The sequence below is a fragment of the Propithecus coquereli genome, unplaced genomic scaffold (genome assembly GCF_000956105.1).
Source record: "Propithecus coquereli isolate 6110/MARCELLA unplaced genomic scaffold, Pcoq_1.0 Scaffold358, whole genome shotgun sequence".
NCBI classification, from domain to species: Eukaryota; Metazoa; Chordata; class Mammalia; order Primates; family Indriidae; genus Propithecus; species Propithecus coquereli.
Genome location: NW_012149263.1, coordinates 1,297,284 through 1,323,824, shown reverse-complemented (window position 1 = coordinate 1,323,824; position 26,541 = coordinate 1,297,284). Strand labels below are relative to the sequence as shown.

The following is a 26,541-nucleotide window of genomic DNA, read 5'->3' as shown; positions in this document are numbered from 1 at the left end:
TTCTATATATTTTTAGTTGTCCAGCTAATTTCTTTCTGTTTTTAGTAGAGAAGGGGTCTCACTCTTGCTCAAGCTGGTCTTGAACTCCCGACCTTGAGTGATCCTCCAGCCTCGGCCTCCCAGAGTGCTAGGATTACAGGCGTGAGCCACCGCGCCTGGTCTCGCCTAGCTTCTTGATTATTAACCGCTTGCCATTCTGGAGGATCAGAGGAGGGAGGCACTGCTGTTCTGTCCATTTTACAGAAGGGAAACTGGGCTTCAAGAGGAAGAGAAACTTTATCAAGGTCACATGGGACTAGGGTGGGGCTAGGATTGGATCCAGTGTTGGTTGAGCCACCAAGCCCTGGGGCATGACTGGCCCCTCCATCCACTCAGCCCCGGGGCCAAAAGGGAGTCCTGGCCTGCCCGGCCCCACCCGGCCCCAGGCCTGCTCTCCCTGAAGCTGGCCTCTCTGCTGTGTCTGTCTCTCCATGTCTCTCTGCCCTGTCGAGGTTGATGTCCCCAGCTCTGGATCTCTGTGGCACCTGGCCTGATTCCAGTGAGGCCTTGTTGCCCAGTCTCTTTTGACAAGTCTCTCTGTCCCTTCTCATCTCTGAGTGTTCCTTTCTTCTTGTCTGTCTCCATCTGCCTCTCTCTCCGGGTTTTCTCCCCGCCTCCCTTCCCACTGCACTGTCTCTGAGAGTTCTCTTCCCTGCACCTCGAGTCTCCCTCCTCTGTATCGGTCTGTCTCTCCCTGTCCTCAGGAAGACTTGTGTGTACTTTTAAAACCCTCCTTTCGTCCCTTGCCCCTATGGCTGCGGTGGGCAGAAGGGGATTGGGTAAGAAGGGCTAGTGAGGAGGGGAAGGGGGTCGAGGGTCTGGGGCTGGGTGGTCTAGCCCAGGTGGCAGGGGGCTGAAGGGCACTTCCTGCCAGGGAAGGAAGCCCTTACCCCTCTGACCAGACTGGAAAATGTGACGTCAGAGAGGGGGCAGTAAGGGGGGAAGACAGGAACAGAAGAAATTTGACACCTCTCCTGGGTGACCTCCTTCGCTGAGTCCTTGGTATTGTCTCCTCCCACCCCCACGCCTTTTGTGCAGCTGAAAGTCCTTCCCGACTTGTCCCCTCCTAATGCAGGTTCTGATGGCTGTGTCCTGGCAGACCTTCATCCCCTTCCCACACTCAAGCCCTGGAAGGTCCCTCCTCTGGCCTGGTCCCTACCACAGCCTCCCTCCAGATCCGCAGCCCACAGTGGTGGTCTCAGTGCTCTCTGGAAAGCACGAATCTGCAGTGCCAGTCCCCTGCTTGCTGCAGCCTTCGGGGTAAAGTCTAAGCTCTTAGCCTGGCATTCAAGGTTCTGCACCTCTTTGGACAGGCAGAGGCCAGCTTGGAGCTGGGAAGAGAGAGAGGGGGAGACACCCACAGACACAGAGAGAGGAGAGACTCAGAGAGATACACTTAGGGACACTCAGAGATACAGAGATACCCACACAGAGACATACAGCAACATAAGTCAGCTGGGGTTTGGCAGAGTGAAAAAACTGGAAAACAGTCTGAGAGACTCAGAGAGTAAGAATTCCAGAAAGAAAATGAGTCTCGGAAGGGGTGAGAATGACAGTTCCTTCAGGAAGCCCTTTCTGATCCACAGGTCTGCACCCCGGGCTCCCCCAGCCCTACCCTGACTGCTCCGCGCTCTGCCTGGCGTCAGCCTTTCTGCTGCCACTGGACCATGAGCTCCCAGGGAGCAGGGCCCGGGACTGTTTCAGTCTCTGTGGTGTCACCAGCATTTGCAAGTTTGTTGAAAGCCTAGAAAGCTTTGAGCTCCAGAAGGGCGGGCCTAGAAGACCCCTTACTTGGTGCTGAGAACACAGGCTGGAGTCAGACCTGGGCCCCAGCTTGGCCTTGCCATGACTCCTCCCTTCTCTGGAATGGGCTGTGTGCACCGTGCGCTTTAGAGTTGGAGAGGAGGTAACGGGTGCACCTTAGGGGCTCCAGAACACTCATCTGCTGTCCGGGTAAACTTTCAAGGCTCCCCACAACTCTCAGGTGGGGGATGCCAACCCCAACTCTCCAGAGTGCTTTCAAGCCCAGCCAAGGATGGAAATGAACATAAATTTATTGAAACTGGTTTTGAGGCAGGTGGGTGGATAGTTGGGGGTTTTGTGAAGAGAGCTGTGGGGAGGAGCCAGCGCCCGGCCGGATGGGAGCGGGTGCCCAGCCACAGACCCTATCTCAGGCCCAGCTTCTTCTTTTCCTTCTGCTTCTTGCGGACCACGTCCAGATTCCGGTCCTTCCACATGCTCTTGCGGAGCTTGATGGGGCGTGAGCCCACATACTTCCCTGCAGAAACAGAGGGTTCTGGTCAGGCTTCGGGTCAGGCCTGCCACAGCCGCCGTCCCTCGGGGAGGCCTCACCCACCATTCATCTCACGCATGGCGCGCACGTAATCACTGGGGTCCTTGAAGCTGACGAAACCGTAGCCCTTGGTCTTGCCTGTGCGCTTGTCACGGATCACCTTAGCCTTAAGGAAGGATGGGAAGCGGCTGAAGGCGCGTGCCAAGATGTCATCGTTCACTTCATTGCCCAGATCCCCACAGAAGATCCGGAAGTCATCTGGGGATGGGAGACAGAAAGGGTCAGCGGATGCAGATTCCTGGCCAGGGCCCACTTTGTGGGAATGCGCCACTTTCTCTGGAGGCTCTGCCAAGCGCCTGGACAGATCTGTGTGCGCCTGGCACCCCCAACAACCCTTTCACACTAAGGCACAGAGAGCTCAAGTCATCTGTCCAAAGTCACCCAACCAGGAAGCAGCAAGCCTGGGACACGAGCTCAGGCATCTGCCTCCAGAGTCCTTTAACCTCTACCTGTACTGCCCTTCCCCGCCCTGGGCCATCTCACACATTCCCACGACGAAGCCCCTCACTCTGTTCCAGCCCGGCCTTTCCACGGAGCCCCTGGTACCCCTTGGTGTCCTAGACACCTTGCCATGGACATCCCTGGCCCCTAACACCTACTGGCCTCCCATCATGGCACAGGCTTCCTCTTCCTCAGCCTTGCTTCCTCTGCCAAGCCCACTCTAATTCCCCCCGGAACGCTGGACACACTGCCTGATCCTTCTCCAAAGCCGAGCTCAGCTGCCATTCTCAGCCACACCCTCTGGGTCGGGCCCACGCCCCTACTGAGCATGCTCAGTCCCAGTGAAGCCCCGTCCCCATGAGGCTCATGCTATTATTCCCTTTCTGGTAATGAGGAAAATGAAGCTTGAAAGGCTAAGTGACTTGCGCAAGGTCACAGAACTAGGGTCTCAAACCTGCACTGTCCCGTCTGGCCCTCGCTTGGGGCAGTAGAGGGTCCCAGCAGAGGAGACAGAAGTCAAGGACTGGGGTGGGAGGTGGGTCTGTTTCCTTTCTCAGATACTGCTGTGGCTGCCCATGGCTTCTGTGGTGACTAAGAACATTCTTTGAGAACACAGTGGGCCACCCCAGGAGGAAACCAGGACAAACTCAGAGGGTGGGACCTTCTACAAGACAACTGGCCTGGACACTTCAAAAAAAATATATACAAAGAGGTGTGAGGGGGATTAATTTTACTAAAAGATAATCTAGGCCAGTTGCAGTGGCTCATGCCTGTAACCCCAGCACTTTGGGAGACGGAGACTAGGGGATTGCTTGAGGCCAGGAGTTCCAGACCAGCCTGGGCAACATAGTGAGACCCCATCTCTACAAAAAGACAAAAAAATTAGCTGAGTATGGGGCATGTGCCTGCAGTCCTTGCCACTCAGGAAGTTGAGATGGCAGAATCACTTGAGCCCAGGAGTTGGAGATGACAGAGCAAGACCCTGTCTCATTAAAAAAAAAAAAAAAAATCTAGAGGCATAACATGGCATGCATTCTTGTTTGTGGCAAAAACAGCTAAAGTGGAATTTTGGGACAACTGGGGAAATCTGAATATAAACTGAACATAAGATGCCACAAAATTATAGTTAATTTTCTTAGATGTCCTAATGGCATTACGATATGAAAGAAATGTTTCTTTTCTTAGGAGTTGGATACTGAGATATTTAGGAGTGAAATAATGACTTCACTTTACGACTTGCTTCACACGACTGAAAAAACCAAAATTACCCACGTATTATACACACAGAGGAATAAACAAGCGAAATGTTAATTGCTGAATCTAGGTGGTGGATAAATGACTGTTGACTGTGCCATTCTGAGTTTAAAACTTTTCATAAGAAGTTGTGAGAAGAAAGAATACTCTTTGACCTTCAGCAAGCCAGGCCCTCATGAGTGCGATGGGCGAGAAAGCCCTAGGTACCAATCACCCCCACCAAGTTCTGGCCCAAGGCTGGGTGAGGGACCGGCCCCTCGGAGCTGTAGTCTCACCTCCATGACGTGGGCTAACAACGGTGCCTGCCCTGTGGAAAGGTGTGGAGTTTCCTGGTCCCCCTTCCCTGCCCGTAGCCCCAGGGCGGGCGGCCTGCCCTTGGCGGAGTGACGCCGACCTCGCGCTTCGGCCCGCTTACCCGCGTCCCATTCCAGCAGGCTGGGGTCCTCCCAGCTGCTCCCAGCTGCCGTGCGAATGCAGCGTTTCAATTTCTCTGGCTTCCCCTTCTTCTTGTCTTCACCCAGGGGCTCTGGGACCTGAGGAGGGAAGGAGAGGGGTACAAAGGGCTTGCTGTTGGAGTCTCCCACTCTCCTTTGCCCCCCGGCCCCCTGCCTCCACAGCAAGGACTGGATGGGCTTTTGGGGGTGGGATACATGCGTCTGTCTCCCTCTCCCCAAGTCCTCCCACCATCTGGACAAAAGATTCTATGTGTTTCTGTGTGTGGAAGCTCCTGGGCTCCTGCCTGCCCTCCAAGCCCCTTCTGTCCCCTCACTGCCGTGCTCCCTTGCTTACCTCAAGAGCCATGAGGCCAGGGGGTGGCTCAGGCCGGGGGGGCCGGGGCCGCGGACGCAGGGACAGGAGCTCGGGAATGCGCAGCGGGGGCAGCAGGCCACGTACTACCTCCAACGGGAGGGGCAGGGGCTCAGGCTCGGGCAACGGCATGGCCAGGGCCAGTGGCAGGCTGGGCCCAATGACTGCAGGGCCTGTCGGGGCCCCTCCTGCTCCCACAGCCACTGCTGCACTAGCCTCCTCCAGCCCGGCCGCCGCTGCCACCACCGCCTCTTCCTTCTCCTTCAGGCCCAAGCCCAGGCCCAGGCCCAGCTCTCGGGGTGCTGCTGGCTCTTCCTGCGGGTAAGAGGAGAGCGTGAGGGGCCAGGTCACAGACTCACACCTTACTTTCACCCCCATCCCACATGACCAGGCAAGGGCCTGGGAGTCAGGGAGCAGGCAGGAGACACGTAGGCAAAGAAAGAAGTCTCCAGTCGGACACACAGACAGAGAACACAGGCAAAGAGACAGACAGACAGACACAGGGACAAATAACATCGAGACAAAAACAGAGATGATCGAAGGAAAAATAGAGATATAGAGGCAGAAATACACCAACAGCATGTGTTTCTCTCCATACTCTCTTCACAAAAGGCAAGAAAAATAGACTTGGCCCCAGAAAGAAACAGGGACAGATGGGTGCAGCAGGAGTAAGAGTGAGGGCAGGGGAACAAACGCCGGGGCAGGGGCAGACACAGCCACAGCCCTCCGGGCCAGGACTGAGGGCCTCCCCGCCTACTGCGCCTCTGACCATTAGCTCCCCGTCCATACTCACCAGAGGGGGCCTCAGAGCAGCCATGGAGCCCAGGGGGGGCCCTGGGGCCCGAGCCATTGGCGGCAGCATCATGGGTGGTCCAGGAGGCCCAGGCAGAGGGGGGCCCACGAGGGCCTGGTGAGGGGGCCGCAGGGCCATAGGGCGGGGGCCACCTGCTGCAGAAGAGAGAGCAGAATCTGTCAGGGTGTTAGTGGGGGAGTCGGAGGGCTTAGGTGGGGAGTTATGTGGCAGGGATGATGACCCTGGCCCCCTCACCTGCTCTCTGTAGCACATGGGGGACGAAGGCCGGACGCAGGATAGGGGCCCTCTGGGGGGCCACAGCTGTGGGAGAGAGAGATGGGGGTGTGTGTCATGGGGGACAGGTGTACTTGGGGCAAGGTGTGTGTGGGTGTGCTCTCAGCATCCAAGAAATCCTGCGGAAGAGTCGGGGAGCCTTCTGGGAGATGTGGGCTCTTTCCACTGGTTCATTCAGCAAAAATTTACCACTGAGGAACTCCTCTGGGCCCAGCCCTGTCGTGAGCAGTGCTGGGGACACACCGACAGACCAGGGTTCTCAGGGAACTCCTGGTCCAAGTAGGAGGGAACAGACGCCTCACAAGAGAACGGCAGCCCAGAGCGATCGGGGCTGGAGAGGGGAAAAGCCCAGGCAGAGAGATCCGTGCTGGGAGAGGGAAGCGCAGCTGCTGGAACCCAGAGGAGTCCCCTGACCTAGCCAGAGGACTAGAGAGGCCTTCCTGGAGAAAGGGACCTGTGAGCTGAGACCCGAAGGATAATGAAGAGTTAGTCAGGCAAAGGGTGAGTGCAAATGTTACTGGCAGGGAGAACATTTATAAGCAAAATCTTTTTCCTTTTCAGTTTAGTGTAACTGTAATAGAGGAGGTGGGGGTTAGAGAGCATGATGAGAAGCGTTGAGAGGTCAGCAGGCATTCAAGCACAGCCTTCTTGGCTGAGCTGTGGATGTCTTCCTGAGGTACTGGGGAGCCACAGCAGGTGGGAAGCTGAGCAGGGAGGGTAGGTCAGGTTTGCATTTTGATCAAAACCATAGTAAAGAGTAAGAGATGTTAAAACTTCTCAGATATCACTAGATAAAAAAGTATAACAGGATTTAGGTAACATAATGAACAAGTTGGGTTTAATAGGGATATCAGAATTTTACATCCAAATGAGAACACACATCCATTTCATACACATAAGAAAGTAACGTCATGAAAACTGACAGCGTGTCAAGGTTACCTGAACAAAAGGGGGACTGTGGAGAATGGCCTGTGGAGAGGACAGGCTGGAAGATTATAGCGGGGTGACAATGAGCAGGGAAGAGAAGGGACCTCAACGAGAGTACTGCTGGCACATCACAGCAATGTCTGGGGCTCCTGGAGCGGATGGGGGCACCTCTCTGCAAGCCAGGTCACATAGGGTCTTGAGTGCCAGGTGAGGAGCTTGGTGCTTGTTTGGATGGTCTGCCCATCCCATCAACAGTTAGTACGTAATGTGTACTATGTGGTAGGTACGAACACTTCTGCTCTTCGAGGAGTTTATATTTTAGGGGAATCAAAAGGTGACAACCAGCCCAGGCATGGTGGCTCACGCCTGTAATCCTAGCACTCTGGGAGGCCAAGGCGGGAGGATCACTTGAGGTCAGGAGTTCGAGACCAGCCTGAGAAAGAGTAAGACCCTGTCTCTACTAAAAATAGAAAAAATTAGCCAGGTGTGGTGGCTCACACATGTAGTCCCAGCTACTTGGGAGGCTGAGGCAGGAGGATCGCTCGAGCCCAGGAGTTTGAGGTTGCTGTGAGCCAGGATGACGCCACGGCACTCTAGCCTGGGCAAGAGAGCGAGACTCTGTCTCAGGAAAAAAAAAAAAAAGTGACAACCATACTAAATAAGTAAATCGTATAGTCTGTTATAAGGTGTTAAGTGCTGTGGGGAAACACAGCAAAGGTCTGGGATTAGGACTGACAGCAAGAGATTGGTTTGCAGCGATCAAGTTAAGGCCAAATTGACTTGAAATAATCGGAAAGTCAGGAAGTCATGAAGTACTGATCAGGTTTGTACTTTTGGAAGATGACAACATCAGGGTAGGGATGAAATGGAGAAGGTGATTTAGAGCAGTGATTTAGGCAAGAAGCTTAAGTTGTTGAAAAAGAGTGCCTGGTTAAACGTGGGGGTCTCTGGCCCCACACCTACCTGCTCGCCGCAGGAACATGGCTTCTCGAGCCTCTGGACTGTCCAGGTGACTCCGATCACCGGGGCCAAAGCCAACTGTTGGGAAGGGAGAGACGAGGATGGTGGGAGAAGAGTCCCTTTTTACCACCCTGCCTGATTGCCTTGACCCCCTCACCTTGCCACTCCTTACTTACCTGGGCCAACAAAAGGAGGGCCACCCACCATGGGAGGAACTACTGTGGCTGCAGCGGCTGCCCGGGCCTCCAAAGTCTGCTGGACCTGGTGGAGAAGAGGTGGGGGTGAAGGGCCTGACTCAGTGTCCCCATTCTGCCATGGCTGGCTCACTCCAAGAGGCTAAGAGTTTTATCCTTTGTGCTCAGCGTGGGGCTGGCTGTCAACCTTTAAGTCTCAGCTAAAATGCTACTTCTCAGGGAGGCTTTTGGGATCACAATAGGTAAAGCTCTCCCTAGCCTCTCTCATCCCCATCTCCCATGCTGCTGTCCTGATCCAAGCCACCATTGTCTCTTGCCTAGATCATGATATTAGCCTCCTCCTCGGTCTCCTTGATTCTGCCCTCGCCCCTGACAGTCTGTTCTCTAAACACAGCCACAGAGACCCTGTTAACCTCTAAGTTGGACCATAGCACCCTTCTGCTCAAAATCCTCTCATAGTTCCCCATCTCAGAGTAAAAGCCAAGGTCCTTATGGTGGCCCACGAGGCTCTACAGCAGTGGTCCCAAGTTTTTTGGCACCAGGGACCGGTTTCATGGAAGACAATCTTTCCGTGTGTGGGGGGATAGTGAGCAATGGGGAGCGGCTATAAATACAGGTGAAGTTTCACTCACTCCCCTGCCCGCCACTCACCTCCCGCTGTGTGGCCCGGTTCCTAACAGGCCACGGACCAGTACCAGGCTGTGGCCCAGGGGTAGGGGACCGCAGCTTTACAGGATCTGGCCTCCACTATCTCTCTGTCCTTATCTCCTCCCACGGTCATCTTTGCTCACTCCACTCCAGCCACCGATCTCCCTGCTGTTCCTTGCACACGACAGGTAGGCACCCCTGGCAGTTCTCTGCTGGGAATGTTCTTCCCCCAGGTATCTTCACGTCTTTGCTTAAATGTCACCTCTTCAGAAAGACCTGCCCTGAACGTACTAATAAAGCTCTGCCCTTCTTACCATACCTTCACCTGTCTCTCCCTAGTAAAATGTAAACTCCAAAAAGGCAGTGATTCTTTGTTTTGTTCTGTTATATGCCTAATGCCTAGAACACGTCCCTGGTGCACAGAAGGCACCCAATAATTACTTGTTGACAGAATGAACAAGTTTCATTTACTCAATTTCATTTTAATAGTGTTTCTCTCTCTTCTATCTCTCCTACTCATATATAATTGGCTATTGAGCACTTGAAATGTGGAGAATGAGAAGCTATTTAATGTAAATGTAAATTTTAAATAGATACGTAACATTCTCGTCATCATCGCAGAAAGCTCTACTGTACAACATGCTCTAGAATATAAGCTTCCAAAGGGCAGAAATATTTTCTGCCTTAGTCATTACTGTGTCCTCAGTGCCTGGCACATCAAATATGTCATGCTAATTAGTCAAGCACCCAAAATGTCAATAGCTCTCTGTATACACACACCTACTGTGTTCAAGGCATTATGTTCCCTGAGTTACATGCCTTAGCTCAGCCATACCTGTTGGTATGTGTTGGTCGCGATAATCGGGCGGATCACAGGAGCCGCTGGGACCTGCATCGCTTCTACCGTGGGAACCGTGGGCACCGCAGGAACAGCAGTTGGAATTCCGGTTACTGGAGCCCCCAGAACTTCCTGCTCAAACCTGGAGGGGCAGGACAGATACCACAGCTCAGGACCTCACAGCAATTCTGGAACGCAGGGTATATCGAGACAGCGCCTTCAACCCAGCCAACTCCTCTCCTATCCCCGCCCTAACAATCCCGAAAGTTCCACTTCCCCACGTTAGAGCCGTATCTCCGGCCTATCGAGGGCTGGAGGCTCAGGATTCAGTGGCTCTGGCTCTGAGACAGCTTTTACTGAGCCTTGCTGAGGGCCTTACAGGGCCATCTCCGCCTCCATTTCCTTCAAGCGTTCCTCGCCGCTCTTCCCCGGGATGCCGGCACCAGGGCCCGGGACCACGGGCCCTCCTGCACCCGGGAGTCCCGGGGCCGGCCCCGCCCCGGCCATCGCTGCCGCCGTCGCTGTTGCAGTTACTACAGACTCAGCACAGCCGCCACCGCCGACTCTGCTGCTGTCTACTCTCTGGCTCCGTCAGAGTGGGCGCCGGCGGATGACGTACGGCGAAAGCGACGGCGCCGGCGCATGACGCCATACGCCCCGGAATGAGGGCCAATAAGACTTGGCCACACCCTCAAGGAGGAATATTGGCCAATCAGAGCGCCGGATAGACGAACTAAGGGAAGAACCTGGATCTATGAGAGCGCAGCGATGAAGGGCAGCCACGCCTTGGTGGAGGGACACGGGCTAATGAGAGCGAAGCAAAGTGTGTTGGTCCCATCCCTAATGTGGTATCTGGACCTTTGAGAACGCAGGAAAGTTCGGAGGCCCCTCCCGTGCTACCTCAAAGCCCGCGCCGGAAGTTTTTAAACACGCTGAAGTCCGCGTCAACCCCAGGGTTGGGCGTGTCTAGGGACCTAGCTGGGGGCTGGGGCCCGGGGCCTCGTACCACGGGGTAGACAGACACGCCACCTGTGATTCCCAGAAAGACTAGAGACGTCATGGAGGAAACTCAGAGGAAGAGCCTGACCCAGGCTTCCTGGAGGAGGTGACATCTGAAGATATTTGCTAAAGAAAACGAGGAAAGATGTTCTGGCTAGAACAGCTCATGCCAAGGCCCAGAGACAATAGTCCAGTGCATCTACTCGGAGGGACATGTGTGTGGGTTTGGACTCCGTGTCCTTTCTTGGGACACAGCTGACCTCTCCCCTTTTTTGTAGCCCTCAAAGCGTTTTATTATGTTTTCAAACATGCAGATTAGAGGGAATAGTATTAATACTCTGAAACACTACCAATATTCTGCACTTCTGGTTTCATCTGTATTTTTTTGCTGAAATGTGTTAAACCAAATTCTAGACATCAGTTCACTCACGAATGCATCAGTATGTCTAACATAACTATTTTTTAAAACATGCCATTAATTATGCCATTATTAATACCATCATATTAATTTCTTAGTATCACCTGACACCCAGACCATGTTTAATTTTCCCTGCCTCAAAAATGTCTTTATACAATAGTATTGTAAAATCAAGATCCAATTAAGGTCTACACATTGGATTTCGTTGGTTGGGTTTTTTTTTTTCTGTTGAAACTTAATTTTATTGACTGCCTTGTTTTTTTTAAGTCTCAATTTGAATCTGCACAAATGAATGCTGTTAAACTACTGGCTTTTGTTTGCTTTTGTGCTAGACATGTGATAAAGAGAGAATAAAAGCTTTTTTTAAAAAACATTATTAACTGAAGTCCATACTTTATTCAGATTTCCTTAATGTTTACCTAATCCTTTTTCTGTTCCAGCATCTCATCTAAGATGCTACCTTACATTTGGTTCTCATGCCTCCTTGGGCTTCTCTTGCCTGTGACCGTTTTTCACATTTTTCTTATTTTTGATGACCTTGACAGTTTTGAATGAGTCCTGGTTAAGGTATTCTGAATGTTTCTCATTTGAGATTTATCTGATGTTGACGTTAATTCTGTGTTTATTTTTCTTCTGGAACCGGGCAAATTAAGTATAATGTTCACTTCATTTGGGAGGAAAAAAATCAGCAAGAAGAGACAGGGAAACCTTGAAAAATAAGCTATGAGGGCAACCAGCCATTTCAGATATTACAACATATTACAAAGCCTTTGTAATCAAAACACCATGGGAATGGCACACAGAGAGTTAGATACTCAACGGGGCTGAAGAGTACCCAAATATAGCCCAATTAGACATGGAAATTTAGTGTAAGAAAAAGTGACATCTCAAACCAGTGGGTAAAGTTTTACTTTATAAATTGAAGAATAATCCACACAGTGAAATGCACAGGCCTTAAGAATATAGCTAGATTGGTTGGGACAAGTCTCTGTTCCTGTGTAACCTCTACCACTCTCAATATATAATACATTCCCATCACCCTAGAAAGCTTCCGTCTCCTCCTCAGTTGATCCCAGCCTCTCTAAGAGGCGACTGCTGCTCTGACTGGGAATTTTAGTAAGTGCTGTTGGGATATATGTAAAATAAGACAAAATTGGATCTCTCTGCTAGGATAAATTCCAAATGGCTCAGATTTAAACGTATAAAAACTAGAAGTCAATGTCATCTTTTAACACCACCTGCACCCCCCAGCTCCCCCCGCCCCAACTACACTGGCCTCCCCTGTGGCCCTCACACCAGCACATTCCAATTCAGGGCCTTTACATGTGTGTAGCTGCCACCGCGAGCTCTTCCTCAGACACCCCGGTGGCTCCTGCTCCCTACCTTTGTGGAGTGTGACTTTTGCAGTGTAGCCCTCTGTTTAAATCACACCTCCTACAACCTGTTTTATTCTCTCCATAGCTGTTATCTGCCAATATACAATATATTTTACTCATTTTGTCAACTGTCTGTCTCCCTGCCCTAGAACATCAGCCCCCTGAAGGCAGGGACTTCTGTCTCTTTTGTTCAGTGCCGAATCCCCAGTGCCCAGAGGAGGTGCTCCCTTACTTTTCACTGAGGGTAAATGTGATGGAGTTTCAGGGGTGTCTGGGGACAGTCCACAGCACTGTGGGTTTTGGCAGGGTGTGAGAAGAGGGGCAAGGGAATCGAGAGGAGAAGCAGAACAGCATGTGAGGGGGGCTGCAGGCATGGGTGGGGCGACGGGCTGATAAATCCTGGCGATGCTTCGTCCAAATATCGTATTGAGAGAGGTAAGGTGTCGGGTGAACAAACGTGAAGTCCTTGACTCCTGTTCGAGCCCCTCTTCATGTGCACAGCTTCTCCAGCGCCCCCCGGGCCTGAACCCAGCGCAGCTGCCACTGGGCCAGGGACAGGCCCTGGCAGAGCTCCCCCGAGAGGGCAGCTTGGCCTGGCTGCTCCCACCTGGGGAAGGGATGGCATCAGGGGGACGGCCTGGCCCTCCAGACCCTCACTGGCCTCCCCCGACACCACGGCCTGCTCCCTCTCACCAGCCCCTGAGTCCTCACTTTCCACGCAGCTCAGTTCCCCACCCCCATCACGTCCCCTTCTCACCAGTCCCCCACGACCCCCTGCAGCTCGGGGATTCGCTCCAGCGCCTGTTTCAGCAGGTTCTCCAGCTTCTTCAGAGCCTGCCCCACGTTCTCTTTCTGCTCGTTTTCCTGGGACGCCTGGCTCTGCAGCAGCTCTGAGGGTGAGAAACAGGGGAGGCAGCCCTGAGTCCCCTGGCTCGCTGGTGCCTTGCAGCCAACGCGTCACCAGGTCTCCACTTAGCCTTGACCTCAGCATCTCTCCCAAACCTGTCCCTCCTGCCAGGTCCTCCTCCCAAGGGGAACCCCACCCACCCCAGGCCTCTTCCGGGATGCCTCCCTCCCTCCCTCCCCCGACAGCCCATCAGTCTCCACGGCCCATCCACCCAGCTTCCTGAGTTTCCTCCTCCCCACTTCCCTACTCTCCCTTCAGCCTCCCTCCTAGGCTGCAGGCCTCAGTCTCCCACTCGGGTCCACCCTCTACATGGCAGTCAGCGTGATCTTCCTGAAGCTTAAACCCGACCCTCTCCTTCCCTGTTTAGAACCCTCCAAGGCTCCCTAGTACGCCTAAGGCAGAGTCCAAGCTCCTCAGCCTGGTATTTGAGAGTTTGCATTATGTGGCATCTGCTTACTGCTCTTGGGAAAAACCTGACTTATCCCCAGGGCCTACGTGAGACACCATCTTACCTCCTGGAAGCCCTTCCCAGCATTCCTGATGCCACGGCTTCCTCCTTAGCCTACTCTAAGCCCTTCACTCAAGAGGTGTTTCCCTCTGGGACTGGGACTGGGCCTAGTCCCTCTTCATGTGCCCAGAACAGGGCCCAGCCCAGAGCAAGTGCAGATTAGCAGTGTGGTCAGACCTCTTGGGCCTGAATACTGACTCCACCCCATCCTTGCCCTGTGACCTGGATCCTGACATTTGCTCTTTCTTTAGCTACATCTGCTGTCAGGTGGAATTATCTGAGCTCTAGGACAGTGGGGGAGGGGGCAGACAGATCGATGAACTCTGGAGATGGGACCCACAGGGCTTGCTGACAGGTTGAAGGTGGAGGGTTAGGGAGCTGGGGGGTGTCAAGGATGATTCCCGGGTTTCTGGCTGCAGCACCTGGATGAGGAGGGTGGGATAATTTACCGAGGAAGGAAACCAAGAAGAACAAAATCGCTTTTTGGAGTAAAGACAGAACCAGGAGTTCCATTACAGATATGTTAAAGTTCCAGAAGCCCTGGGGGTGTGGAGATGCTGTACCATGTCTCGGACTGTTCTTGTCCCTCCTGCACGCTGCGCCCTCCCCTCGTGGAGCGGTAGAAGGCAGGGAGCTGCACACTCAAAGGCCTGAAGACAGTCTTTCCTACTTTGCTGACGGTACCCCCAATTCATCTCTTCCATCTCTTTATCCTCTGGTTTTGCTTCTGCCACGGGGAAATCCGGGGGGCTGGAAAGCTCTCCCCTAACTTCCCTTTAAGCTACATGGGCTGGCAGTGGGCAGATGCCCAGCAAGTGTTTGTGAGTGAATCCCGGAATGCATGACTTCTCTGAGCTTCCGTTTCCTCATCTGTGAACTGGGAGTCTTAATCCCTTCCCCGGTGGTAAGGACCGGGGAAGGCTGTGTGTGCGCAGACGATTACTGTAATCGCACTGGAGACCCGGGCGCTTACTGCGTCCCGGGCACAGCCCACTGCCCTGTTTGGGTCACCCGCCTGAATCCTCCCAGCAACTCTGTAAGATACTATTGTTATGCTTACTCTACAGAGGAGGAAACTGAGGCACAGGGGATCACACAGCCAGGAAGAGACAGGGCTGAGGAGAGTCCAGGTAGTTTACTCCACAGCCCAGCTTTCAACTACCGAAGCGCACCACGTGACGGTGAGAAACGAATAGCTGGCAACCCGCCGGGCGGTGTACTCGGTGGTTAGGAGCACGGACCAGCCAGACTGCCCGGGTTCGCATCCCAGCCGTGCTACTGGGGACACCTACTACGTATGCCCTCTGCACCTCGGTTCCCTTCTCTGTGAAATGGGGAGCACGGCAGGCTTACCAAACAAGTGAGCATGTTTAACGCACTCAGCGCATAGTAAGCGCCGCTGGGTGTTCCTTCTGGAGGCGGCCGGTACTGGGCAGGGGCAGGGATGCTGGCTGGGGGACGCGGGGCAGCCTACCCTGGGCGGACGGGCCTGGCGGCAGGCTGTCTGTCATGTGGAGCAGATCCCAGCACCGGAGGTTCCGCTGGTCCTGGAGGAACAGGAAGTCCTGGCGAAGAGAGGCAGCCACTGGCAGAAGCAGCTCCGGAGCCTGGAGGGAGGGGGAAGGACAGTCACCTTGGGCAGGGGTGGACAGACAAGTCGTAGGGGACAGGCACTCACCTTTCCTGGGGGCAGCCCCAGCGTGTGGCTCAGTGCTATGAAGCTGGAGCCCCTTGGGGACATGGGGTGCAGCTGGTGGATGGACGGTAGGACCGTGGGCAGGGCTTTCAACCTGTGGGGGGCAGTCCAGGTTGGGTGGGACACTGAGAGGGGTGCTTGGGTTCTAGAGGTTCTTTCTGTGGGACCAGGAACATGGAGGTTGGTCTGGGGACTAGGAAGCCAGACTGGGGCTGGTGACCTGCGGGTGAGGTCTGGCATCCTGGGAACACTGGGGGTCTGGGTTATGTTTCTGGAGAGAGTTCAGGGAGTGACAGTCGCCCATGGCAGGGGACATGGGGGCAGCCCCCAGTCTCACTCTCTGGGGCTGTGCCGCAGCAGGGTGCTCAGCAGAACGTGGGGCAGATGCCGGGCTTTCTCCTCCCGACGGCGACGCAGCTCCTGGATCTGCGGTGCCACTGCCTCAGACGTGGGGACCACCTTTCGCTGAGCCAGCGCCAGCACCTGTGGGGAAGGAGAGGGACGGGTGGGGCAGCCCCGCCCGGCAGATCCGGCCCTACCCGCGCCGCCCCCCAGCTCCCATCTCACCTCCCCGGGGCTCCGGCACAGGCGGGTCTTGCTGGCTGAGTTCCCCTTGATGAGCAGGCGGACCTGCTCCTGGGTCTCCTCCTGAGGAACCAGGAGGCCACCGAGACTAGCTCCTTCCCGGCCCCCAACCCCAGGTCACCCCTTTGCACGGGTCCTGCTTCCTCCTGGGAGACTCACCCTGGGCCCCTCCCCCCAGGAGGCCGTTCTTAATTTTTCTTTTTTTCCTTTTTTCGCTTGGATCATCTACACCAAAAGGAGGCCGTTCAAAGCCTCCACTGTGGCCCTTCGCCAGGCCCTGCCACTCCTGCCCGGGCCCAGCCCCTCACCACCAGCTGGCGCCAGCGCAGGATCCGCTGCTGTTTGCCCTGAAGCTCCCTCAGCAGAAGCTGCCGGTGCCCAGCTGCGTCCTCCAGCTCCCGGCTCTGGGCACGCAGGGCCTTGAGCTCCGCCCGCAGGCCACAGTCGCGAAGCCCCAGCATCAGCACCTGCCTGGGGGACAAGCAAAAGACAGGAAGGTGACAGAGACCCGGTGGGGGAGGGAGATGAGATCTGCAGGGACGCACAGGGGACACAAACCAGGGAGACAAACTTCGAGGGAAGCGGGGCAGAGACGGGGGCCGCAGGGCAGAAAAAGTCCAGCATCCCGAGACACCCGGCGGAGGGGCGGCCTGAAGGCCTCTGTCCAGGGAGCCCCCTCACCTCTCGCTGGATCCCAGAGCACGTCTCTCCGCTTCCTCCAGCAGCCCCTGCAGGCGCCAGGCCAGGACTTGCCGCTCCTTCAGGACGGCGCCCCGCTGGGTGAGCAGTGCACCCACAGTGTGCCAGCCCTCCTGAAGCAGGAGTACAAAGTCAGGGTGGGCACGGCCCATGGGGTGAGGGGACTGAGTGGGTCTTGGAATGGGAGCGGGTGGAGTCCTGGGGAGGGTCCTGGGGTCACCTGGATGAGATGCACCGTAGACGGCAGGGCCTGGCCGGAGTCCGACTGGTCCAGTGCCTGGGGCCTGGGGTGGGGGCACAGCTGGTGAGGGAGCAGCCCCGTGTCCTTGCCTCAGTGCTCGAGGGTAGCCAGTATCCGCCTGCCTACCGCACTGGGCCCTGGGTTTCAGTTCTGCCCCAGCAGCAGGAGGCCGTGCCCAGCTCGCCCACCCATCTGCTCCACTCCTCACCTGGGCATCTCCGTATCTCCGAGCCCGTTCCCATTGCACAGAGACCGAATTTCTGCCTCTCGCTCTGCAGCCAGGTGCTCCAAGGCAGCCAGGATGTGGCCCGGGGGGTGGTTTGTCAGCAGCGTCTGATGGGGGCAGGGATGAAGTCAGGGCAGGACTGGGGCAGGGCTGCGAGCTGGGGCCCCACAGGAAGGGGGTGGGGATCAAGACTTAGGTGCTGGCACCCTGAGGTTTGATCATGGGGCTGGAAGGTGTGGCCTTTCCTGAGAGCCCCACCCTCTTACCTCCACTGAGCTAAGCCACTGCTGGTAGGAAACTCCGAAGTGGTCATCGCGAGGGATCCTGTGGGGTTGGGTAAGGGGACAGAGAATGTTATAAGACACATCAATTATCCCTCTAATTATCACTGCCACCCTATAAGGTATGGGCTGTCATGGTCCACATTTTGCAGATGAGGAAACCTCATCTATGCCTGCTAGACTTGAGTTCCCTAATTATACCAACTTGCTGGCCTTGGAGCCCTTACATGCGCCGTTTGCCTGGGACACTCTTGACCCTCTACCCTAGCTAAGCCCCCTCCCCTCCCTGCCTTCCCAGCTGGGAGAGGCACCTCCTCTGGGTGTCCAGAGCTTTTCAGGCTTCCCCGCCTCCCACCAGCCCTAACCAGCTGGTTGTCACTGTGTGTGATGGGTCTGTCTCCTTTTCTTCGCAGCCTGGAAACCCTGGCAGGGCAGGGCCTGGGACTGACATAGCCCAGAAGCTCAGTGTCTGAGGAATTAACAAACAAGCGACCCCCCACCCCACCCCACCCCTAAAGCCCAGGTTCTTTGCAGGGTCTCTGGGGGCTGGAGGACACTCACGGGGTGCTCTCCCTTTTGGCCTGGGGAATCAGGAGGTTCTGCAGGAACTGGGCCCGGAGGGTACAGGCTGCTCGGATATCACGCTAGGGAGAAGAGGATGGGGAATGAGGGGGACCAGGTGTCTGCCTGAGGCTGGACTCCCACCCCTCCTCCCAGGGTCCAGGACTCTTACCAGGACCACAGGCTCCAGGCCCAGGGCTGCTGACGTCAGGGGTCCAAAGGTCACATCCACTTGGGCCTTCCTGGAGGGAGGAGTACAGTTGGGGCTGGGGTCCCTGGGAGGAGGGAACTGGGAGAACAGATGTCTGTGCCCCATCCCCTCTCACTGCAAGGCTGGTCACAGGGACCAGTGAGCCAGGATTCCAGGGGCCACCTCTAAGATTTAGGCCACTGTCACCTCCCAGCTGGACTACTGCATTAGCCTCCTCACTGGTCTCCCTGCCTTTGCCCCCTCCATTCTGTTCTCTACCTCACAGGCAATGATCCTGTTAAAACCAAAGGAAGATCACGTCCCTGCTCAAAACCCTCCAAAACCGCGTGATTGATGTTTTCCCATCACGTTTAGAATAACAGCAGTGGATAACAGGTACTCTCGTAAGCACTTTACATGATTTAACTCACCTAATTATCTCACCTCCCCTATAAGGTTGGTATCAGTATTGTCCCCATTCCACAGATCTGAGAAACTGAGGCGTAGTGAAGTTAAATATTTTGCCCAAGGTCACGCAGTTGTAAGTGGCCAAGGCAGGGCAGGAACCCAGTCTCAGAGTAAAATTCCAATGCCTCCATGGTGCTCTGTCCACTCCTGCAACCTCACCTTCTCGTGTTCTCCCTCTTGCCTGTGAAGCGTGAGCTGAACTGGCCTTCTGGCAGGTTCTTCCCGCATACTGAGCTCAGGGCCTCTGCTCTTGCTAGTCCCTCTCCACGGAAAGCCCTCCCCTGACTCAAAGGATACCTCCTCAAAGGCCTTCCCTGACTACCCTTTCTTCATGGCCCTCGTCTCTAGTTTATGATCTGTCTTCTGTGCATCAGAGTGTAAGTGTTAGGAGGGCAGGGACTTGTCCTTCGTTTACTGCCGTTTCCCCGGAGCTGGTGTGCGAGATATACATTTGGCACGATTCTAGGCACTGGAAATACAGGTGACTGAGAAGATAAAACCTCCTGGCTTTAAATCCTATGGGGGGGCGCCCAGAATTCTGGAACCCCAGAAGGGATCAAGGCAGAGCACTGGGGTCTCGAAGGAGAGCATCTAACCACCTAGGCTGGTGAGGGCTGGTCCCTGAGGCCTACCTGTCTATGTCCTGCAGGCGCCTGAGCTGGTTCTGCAGTCTCTGTGTGGGGTCTCGGAGCCCACGCTGCTGTCTTCGCATGGCCCCAGCTTGCGCCCGAAGGAGGAGGGCGCGACGCTGAGTGTCTTGCATGCTCTGCAGTGCCTGCTCCATGGCCATGTCTATGGGAGGAACAGGGGTGGCTGTCAGCACCTTCCCCACCACATGTTCCACTGACCCTCTTCCCGGCCCCACGGGTCACCCTGAGCCTCAGTCTTTCGCTCCATCAGCTCCAGGCTCTGGTCTAACTCCTGGATCTCTGCCCGCAGGCGGGACACAGTGGCTTCCAGCTCCAACTTCCGACGGACCTGGTAGGGTCAGGTACAGGGTAAGACGCGTGGTCTGATCAGGGCTCAGCCTGGCCTGACTGCCTTTTGTGGGGCACCAGGCTCCTCACCTGCCCAGGGGGTGGCAGAGGCTTTTACCTAAGCAGTTTCTGTGTCCGACACAGAAGCACTAAGGTACTACCCTGGCCCCCTCCTTCCTCCTCGGATTGCCTCACCTACCCTCCCAGCATGAATTCCTATCTACATCAGTGATACCCACACCTCTGTCCCAGTCCTGATCTCTTCCCCGAGCGCCACATCTAGAGTCCCAAGGCCTCCCCTTAGATGTCATCTGGGCCCCTTAAACTTACTGGGTCCCACACTGGCCTCAGCATCTCTTCCAATCCTGTCCCTTCCCCCATCTCTCCTCACCAGCTTTGATGCCGCATATCCATCATATCCATGTCTCCCCTCTCCCCCCACGACTCGTGTCTGTTTCCCCCTGGATTGCAAGCTCTGTGAGTACAGGGATCAGGGCTGTCTTGTGACCCAGTGTCCCCAGCATCACGCAGCACTAGGCTGGGCTTAGGGTAGAAGATCTGCAAGTCTTTTTTGGATAGAAGAGAATCTTGGAGCACATGCTTCTCACCTCTGGACTGTCCTGGTGGCCATACCTAAGGAAATGAGGCCAAAGTCAGGGGTGACTGGGGCTCCCAGGGGGAAGTGTGAAGCTGTGGGTGGGAACAGGGCTAGATTGGACCGGGGAAGACAGGAGGAGATGGATTATTACCACAACAGGTTTCCGCGGATCTTCTTGACAGTCCTACCGTGGAGAAGAAGGAAGAGGAGTTACTGTGTCCTCGCCTGGGTCCCCTCCCCTGCCCCAGCCCAGCTCACCTCTGACTGTGCACGTGCTGCAAGATGTAGGCCCAGATGTCAGCGCCCTGGCCCAGACACAGCCTGTGGGGACAGCGTATGAGGGTGTGCGGGGGGCAGCACCCACGGTGGAGGAGCCTCCTTCCCAGGGTGATGGTGACGAGGAAAGTCTACTGGGGAGCTCCCTTCTCTGGGAGGGAAGGCCCATGCTTTTAGGGGTTAGATATTCCCTCCTTCTCACTAAGTGTGGGGGCAGGCTCATTCCCTGGTGGGGTGCTCCCTTTGTCTTGGGACAGGGTTATCTCCAGTCACTTCCAGAGGCTGGGGGTGGTGGGCGTACTGCCAGGAAGTGCACTCTCACGGCCAGATGTGGGTCATCACTCCTACAGATTCAGTCCCCAGTGGGGTGGTCACTGCTAACTCCCCAGCGTCCTGAGGGCGGGGAGCCCTCGGTAACTCGGGTCATTCACAATGGGGGATCGAGTTCTCAGTGAGGGGTGGGGAGTCCTCACTCCCGGAGTGGCCCTCACCTGCGCAGTGTCGCTTCCGGGACCCGGGCCGCCCCCATCTCTTCGGCCGCCCAGCGACCCAGTTCCCGCGCTTCCAAGGCTGGCTCCATAACAGCTAAGCGGCCGCTGGAGCCGCCTCCCGCACCCTCTTCAAGTGTGGCGCCCGCCTCTGACGACACACGTGCGCCGGCGGTGACGTCACCGGTTGCCGGGCAGACAGCTGGCCCCGGCGCTGCGGTCTGGCGGCTCTCGCGCCCCCGGGGTGAGTCGCTGAGTAAAGACAGAAAGGTGTAGAGAGACGGTGGCGCCCGCTCGCCTTCCCTCGTTCTCCCGCTCACTACCAGCTGTCCCGGAGCCTGCGAGGTCTGTGGGGTGCCCCAGAAAGCACTAGGGGTGGAGTTCTGGAACCTTCGAGGCCTGGACGGAGATCTGGATGCGCTGTGGGAGGAAAACTCAGTCTGAGACAGGCCCCGAGCGATGGCACCGTTCAGGGACCTTTCATTCGACATGCGTGCCTGGGTCACCACTGTGTCCTCAGTGTTCAGGACAGAGCTTGGGTCTCTAAATAGTTGTCGAATGAACAAACAGGGGGAAAGGTAGTGGGTGAGACCAAAGCTGGGGACCCAGGGAGGAGGCTGGAGCAGGATGAGGGGTGGGGAGCCAGCACAGTGCTGGGCCAGGGTGAGGCTGTGCGGCGGGGAGGAGAGGCTAGGTAATCGGGTCACGGCGTTGACGGACTTGGGGAGGTTCAGGGCTCTGGCTGAAGGACAAGGGACCATGATCACCACTGAGATAGCAGATTTGGGGGGAAAAGCCGAGGCCAGCTTCAAATGCTTCTCAAGGATTGAGAGGCAGCAGACAGTGCCAAGTGCTGATGTAATCTAGCTGGGCTTCCTGGAGGAAAGATTGGCAGCTGTAACTCCTTGATGTCTGGTTTTGCAACAGCTGCCATTTTCCCCAAACATCTTCACTCTTTTACACTGTGTGGAGTGTTTTGCTACTTAAAAAAAATCAATTAGACACCATGTCTATGAGATTTTCAGGAGCCTTTGAAACCTTTAAAATATATTGGCAGTTAAGAGAATGAAAAGATAAGTCACAGACTAGGAGAAAATATTTGCAAAACACATACCTTGTAAAGGATTTGTATCCAAAATATATAAAGAATTCTTGGCTGGGCGCGGTGGCTCACACCTGTAATCCTAGCACTCTGGGAGGCCGAGGCGGGAGGATGCTTGAGGTCAGGAGTCAGCAGTTCCAGACCAGCCTGAGCAAGAGCAAGACCCCATCTCTACTAATAACAGAAAAAATTAGCCGGGCATGGTGTGGTGGTGCACGCCTGTAGTCCCAGCTATTTGGGAGGTTGAGGCAGGAGGATTGCTTGAGCCCAGGAGTTCGAGGTTGCTGTGAGCTAGCCTGATGCCACGGCACTCTAGCCTGGGCAACAGAGCAAGACTCTCTCTCAAAAAAAAAAAAAAGGAAAAAGTTTCTGCACAAAGAGCAGTCAAGTTGAAGCCCTTTTTCCTACTGGCTTTTAATTAGTCATCCTGCATCCAGCATCTAGAATGTTTATTTTGCAGTTGGCTGATTTTCAGAAACAAACAAGGGAAAAGAGCCAAATCCTTTACAGACATACATAACCAAATCAAGAGAAACCACGATAAGAGCGTTCACCAAGATTTTAACCCAGGCATGCAGATCAAACAAAATACTAATCTGGTCACACAGACCAAGAGTGAATTCACCAGAAAAGACATGCCTCAGACACAGAATGTAAATTCTGTAGAAACCACAGCACTCAAACCAGAAAGACACTTGTTTTTTATACCAGAAAAGACAAAAAGTCTTTTGGCCTCCCAGGAAGAATGTGAACTCTTACTTAAGGTGACCTTATAACCAAACCAAATCTTAAATAATATCAAAAAGCCGCTACCAAAAGGAGGGAGGCTGGGCCCGAGAAGAGACTCACCAGGGCGGAAAAGGTGACCCGTGGAAGCAGAGAGCTCAAAGGGTTCAAGCGAGTACTGCGTACAGTTTCCAAGAATCGCCAATTCCTTCTGACAGTGATCTTGCTCCAGGTCCCACTTTGGATGCCATTTGTGTCACCCCAAAGAACAAACAGAGACTCTCTAAAATCAAATGATATTTATTCGGGAAAAGGGCACTGCAATGGGAACATGCACGCCATAGTAAACCATGTGCGTATTCAGGAACGTGAAGGAAGACCAAGGTCTTTAAAGGAAAAATGAGGAGGATTACATAACTGTTTCGAGATAACTATCCTCGGCTGCAAAGAGCAATAACAAGGATGATGCCAGTCCAAGGGTGGACAGGAAGTCGCTGGGCAGATGTTCTCACAGAAGTATTTTTTTGTGTATGTGTGTAAGGTTGCCAATGGCCTTTGGGCAAGGTTGTGGTTTTTGTAGAGTCTTTTGTGATAGTTTTGTTATTAGGCGTACAAGTGTGAGAACCATTTCTTCATGGGCTTCTCTGGCTCTATTTTTGAGGGTTTATTTATTTATTTTTTTAACACAAGTGACTCCATTTTGATTTCTGACAACTTGCACACCATCTGCAGCACTTAATGATGGGGATACATTCGGAGAAATGCGCTGTTAGGTGATTTCATCATTGTGCGAAGATCACAGAATGTACTTACACAGACCTAGACGGCGTTGCCTACTACATATCTAAGCCACACGGTGTGGCCTGTTGCTCACAGGCTACAAACCTGTCCAGCGTGTCACTGTGCCGAATACTGTAGGCAACTGTAACACCATGGTGTTTTTTGTGTGTCTAAACATAGAAAAGATATAATAAAAATATGTCACTATAATCTTATGGGACCACTGTCATTTATGCAGACTGCCTTTGACTAAATGTTGTTACGTTGCACATGCCTGTATTTCAGTCTGGAGGAGCCTGAATTCCACAGTCCTCTTGTTAGGAGGTGTCTGGGCGAGGCTGGGAAGGTGGAGAGCCGGAAAGATTTGTCAGAAGTCACTAAGCACCACGACACCCCTAAAACAATGACTCTGTGTCATTGTACACACGCGTATTTAGTAAAAGTGCAAAAACACACAGGATGGATTCACAGCAACACGAAGTCCAGGTTTTTTTTTTTCCTGGAAACGAGGGAGGGAGGGAAGGACAGAACAGAGAGGGAGAGGGGAAGGAGAATAATACATATCTGTACAATTTTATTTCCAACAAGAAGAGATCTGACGCAAATATAAGAAAACATTTACATCTTTTAAATCTTGATAGTACTTGGGGATTTGTTGGATCCCTTTTCTGTACTGTCTGTAGATTTGGAACATTTCTTTAAGCACTTTAACAAATGCAATGTTTTTTATTTTATTTAATTGACATATAATGATTGCACGTATTCACAGGGTACATAGTGATGTTTCAATACATACGATGGATAGTGATCAGATCAGGGTAATTAGCGTATCCATCGTCTTGAACATTTATCATTTCTTTGTGTTGGAAACATTCAATATCCTCCTCTTAGCTGTTTGAAACTATATATTATTGTTGCCTATAGTCATCCTCCAGTGCCCTAGAATACTAGAATTTACTTCTTCTAACTAGCTGTCATTTTGTAACCTTTAACAAACTTCTCCCTGTCCTCTGCTTCCCCCTGCTCTTCCCAGCCTCTAGTGTCCTGTGTTCTACTTTTTAATTCTGTAAGATCGACCTTTTTCAGCTTCCGCATAAGAGAGAACATGCAGTATTTAACTTTCTGCTCCTGGCTTGAACATGCTGGCTGTTCTGTGGAGGGTGGATGAGAGGGGGAGACTGAGGCCAGGGCAGGGAACCCGGGCAGGTGATGACAGGGCTGCCCCATAGCCGGGGGAAGATGGCTGAGTCAGGGGAACTTCTCCCCAGGTTAAGACCTTCACAGGGATGAAAGCAGCGTTCTCGCTGGGGCAGTGCCTGTCAGAGCTCCCTCCCTCCCCATCTGGGCTTTTGTTCCAGCTGTGCCCCTGCCTGGATCACCCTTCTTCCTTCTCTTTGATGGTTACCTCTTCCTCCGCCTCTAGGTCTTAGCTCAGATGTGCTCTCCTGAGGAAGCCTTCTCTGACCCCCTATGTTGGCTGGATCATCTCCTCTGACCTCTCACATTTAAGATTCTTTTTGGTGACAAATGCCCCCCAAACCCATTTCAAAGTATTTTTTTTTCTCCCAAACAAGAAAATATCTTGGCTCACATGAGTACAAACTGGGTACCGGTTCAGATTGTGCTGGTTCAGGTGATGTGTGATCCAGCAGCTCAGAAGGCAGTGATTACGAGCAAAGCCTCTGCGGTCTGACTGCCTGGGTCTGAATCCTGACTTCACCACTCACGCTCCGGATGACCCTGGGCAGGTCTCTCAATCTCTCTGGCCTCAGTTTCGTTTATGAATTGGGGACAATAATAGTACTTACTTTTCCTTATCCTCTGCTGTCCCCCAGGTGATGTCTGGTCACCCCGGCCTGTCTTCGGCTGGACTCCTTTTAGGTCATTTAGGATTTAGGAATCCCCCTTAGCCCTGATGTTTCCTCTTAGTAATTTTCCATCCACTGACCCCCACCCTGCTCCGTGGCTGTGAAGTCCCACTTGCTCATCCTGTATTTGGAGCTGAGTCCAATTTCTTCCCCCACTGCGAGCCCATTGCAGTGGTCCCCGTACTTACCGAGATGGTCCCGAATGGGGTCTTCCTTGCCCGCTTTACCAAGTGTCACTGGATAGTTTTTTCTTTAATGCCTCTCCCCAGCTTTCTCTCATTGTAGATCGGACCACTCTAGATTGTCACTTTCTGGTGGCATGTCTGTGTCTCCCCCCGGTTTATAAGTTCTCAGGGGGTGGGGTTGGATTTCAGCTGGCCACCGCTGTGTTCCCAGAGTCAGGCAGCACGGGCAAGGCCCTCGGTAGGCATAAACAGATTTGTGGTGTGAAAGCGTGAATGTGGGCGGCCTGCCCTCAAGAAACAGCGCCCTACTGGCTCTCCCATGCCCCCACCCCACTTGGCAGGGTCCCAGAGCTGGTTTTGACTTCTGGTCCAATGGGCTGGCTGAGCTACCATTTCCTTCCCCTCAAGTTACTGACTCAGGCTGGCAACACTTGTGTGATATTGTGAAATATATATTTGGTCTTGGTCTCATTTCATGGCCCAGAGCTTTGAAAACCCATGGAATCTCTGGAGTGTTAAGAGCGTCTTTTGCGTGCTGATGAGACAACTGGTGGCTGACTACCCCCTAGACAGCTTCAGGATGGGGGCTGGTCACTAGAAAGATCAAGACATGAATAGAGAGTTGGGACTTTCAACCTCTGGGGAGGGGGGAGGGGCTTAAGGGTAGGTTGCTCACTAGGGGCCAATGATGTAATCAATCATGCCTGTGTAACGAAGCTTTCATGAAAACCCAAAAGGACTGGATTCGGTGAGCCTACAGATAGCGGAACACACGGAAGTACCTGGAGGGTGGCACACCTGGGGCTCCGTGCCCCTTCCCATCAACCTCACCCAATGC

General features: G+C 53.9%; 2 protein-coding genes across 4 annotated transcripts; both read right to left on the bottom strand.

Moving 5' to 3' along the window:
- Positions 1–2,075: 2,075 nt before the first annotated feature.
- Positions 2,076–10,195, bottom strand: LOC105816231 (RNA-binding protein 42). 3 transcript variants are annotated; one of them, XM_012651588.1, is made up of 10 exons: positions 9,928–10,195; positions 9,546–9,690; positions 8,045–8,129; positions 7,872–7,946; positions 5,943–6,008; positions 5,688–5,863; positions 4,877–5,209; positions 4,503–4,620; positions 2,396–2,590; positions 2,076–2,317 (listed from the first exon to the last, which is right to left on the bottom strand). In XM_012651588.1, exons 1-10 carry the CDS (start codon positions 10,053–10,055, stop codon positions 2,205–2,207), a joined length of 1,434 nt encoding a protein of 477 aa, XP_012507042.1. In that variant the 5' UTR covers positions 10,056–10,195; the 3' UTR covers positions 2,076–2,204. The 3 variants fall into 3 exon arrangements, with proteins under 3 accessions (XP_012507042.1, XP_012507043.1, XP_012507044.1); XM_012651589.1 differs by having other exon boundaries at positions 5,688–5,842; positions 9,928–10,181; XM_012651590.1 differs by lacking the exon at positions 5,943–6,008 and having other exon boundaries at positions 5,688–5,842.
- Positions 10,196–11,969: 1,774 nt separating this feature from the next.
- On the bottom strand, positions 11,970–21,192 carry HAUS5 (HAUS augmin-like complex, subunit 5). Its single transcript, XM_012651633.1, has 19 exons — positions 21,046–21,192; positions 20,537–20,599; positions 20,430–20,462; positions 20,289–20,313; positions 19,576–19,681; positions 19,336–19,495; positions 18,218–18,287; positions 18,046–18,128; positions 17,470–17,527; positions 17,186–17,310; positions 16,957–17,020; positions 16,719–16,849; positions 16,346–16,508; positions 16,020–16,100; positions 15,790–15,935; positions 15,435–15,546; positions 15,231–15,363; positions 13,099–13,231; positions 11,970–12,948 (listed from the first exon to the last, which is right to left on the bottom strand). Exons 1-19 carry the CDS (start codon positions 21,132–21,134, stop codon positions 12,831–12,833), a joined length of 1,893 nt encoding a protein of 630 aa, XP_012507087.1. The 5' UTR covers positions 21,135–21,192; the 3' UTR covers positions 11,970–12,830.
- Between the last annotated feature and the right edge of the window lie 5,349 nt (positions 21,193–26,541).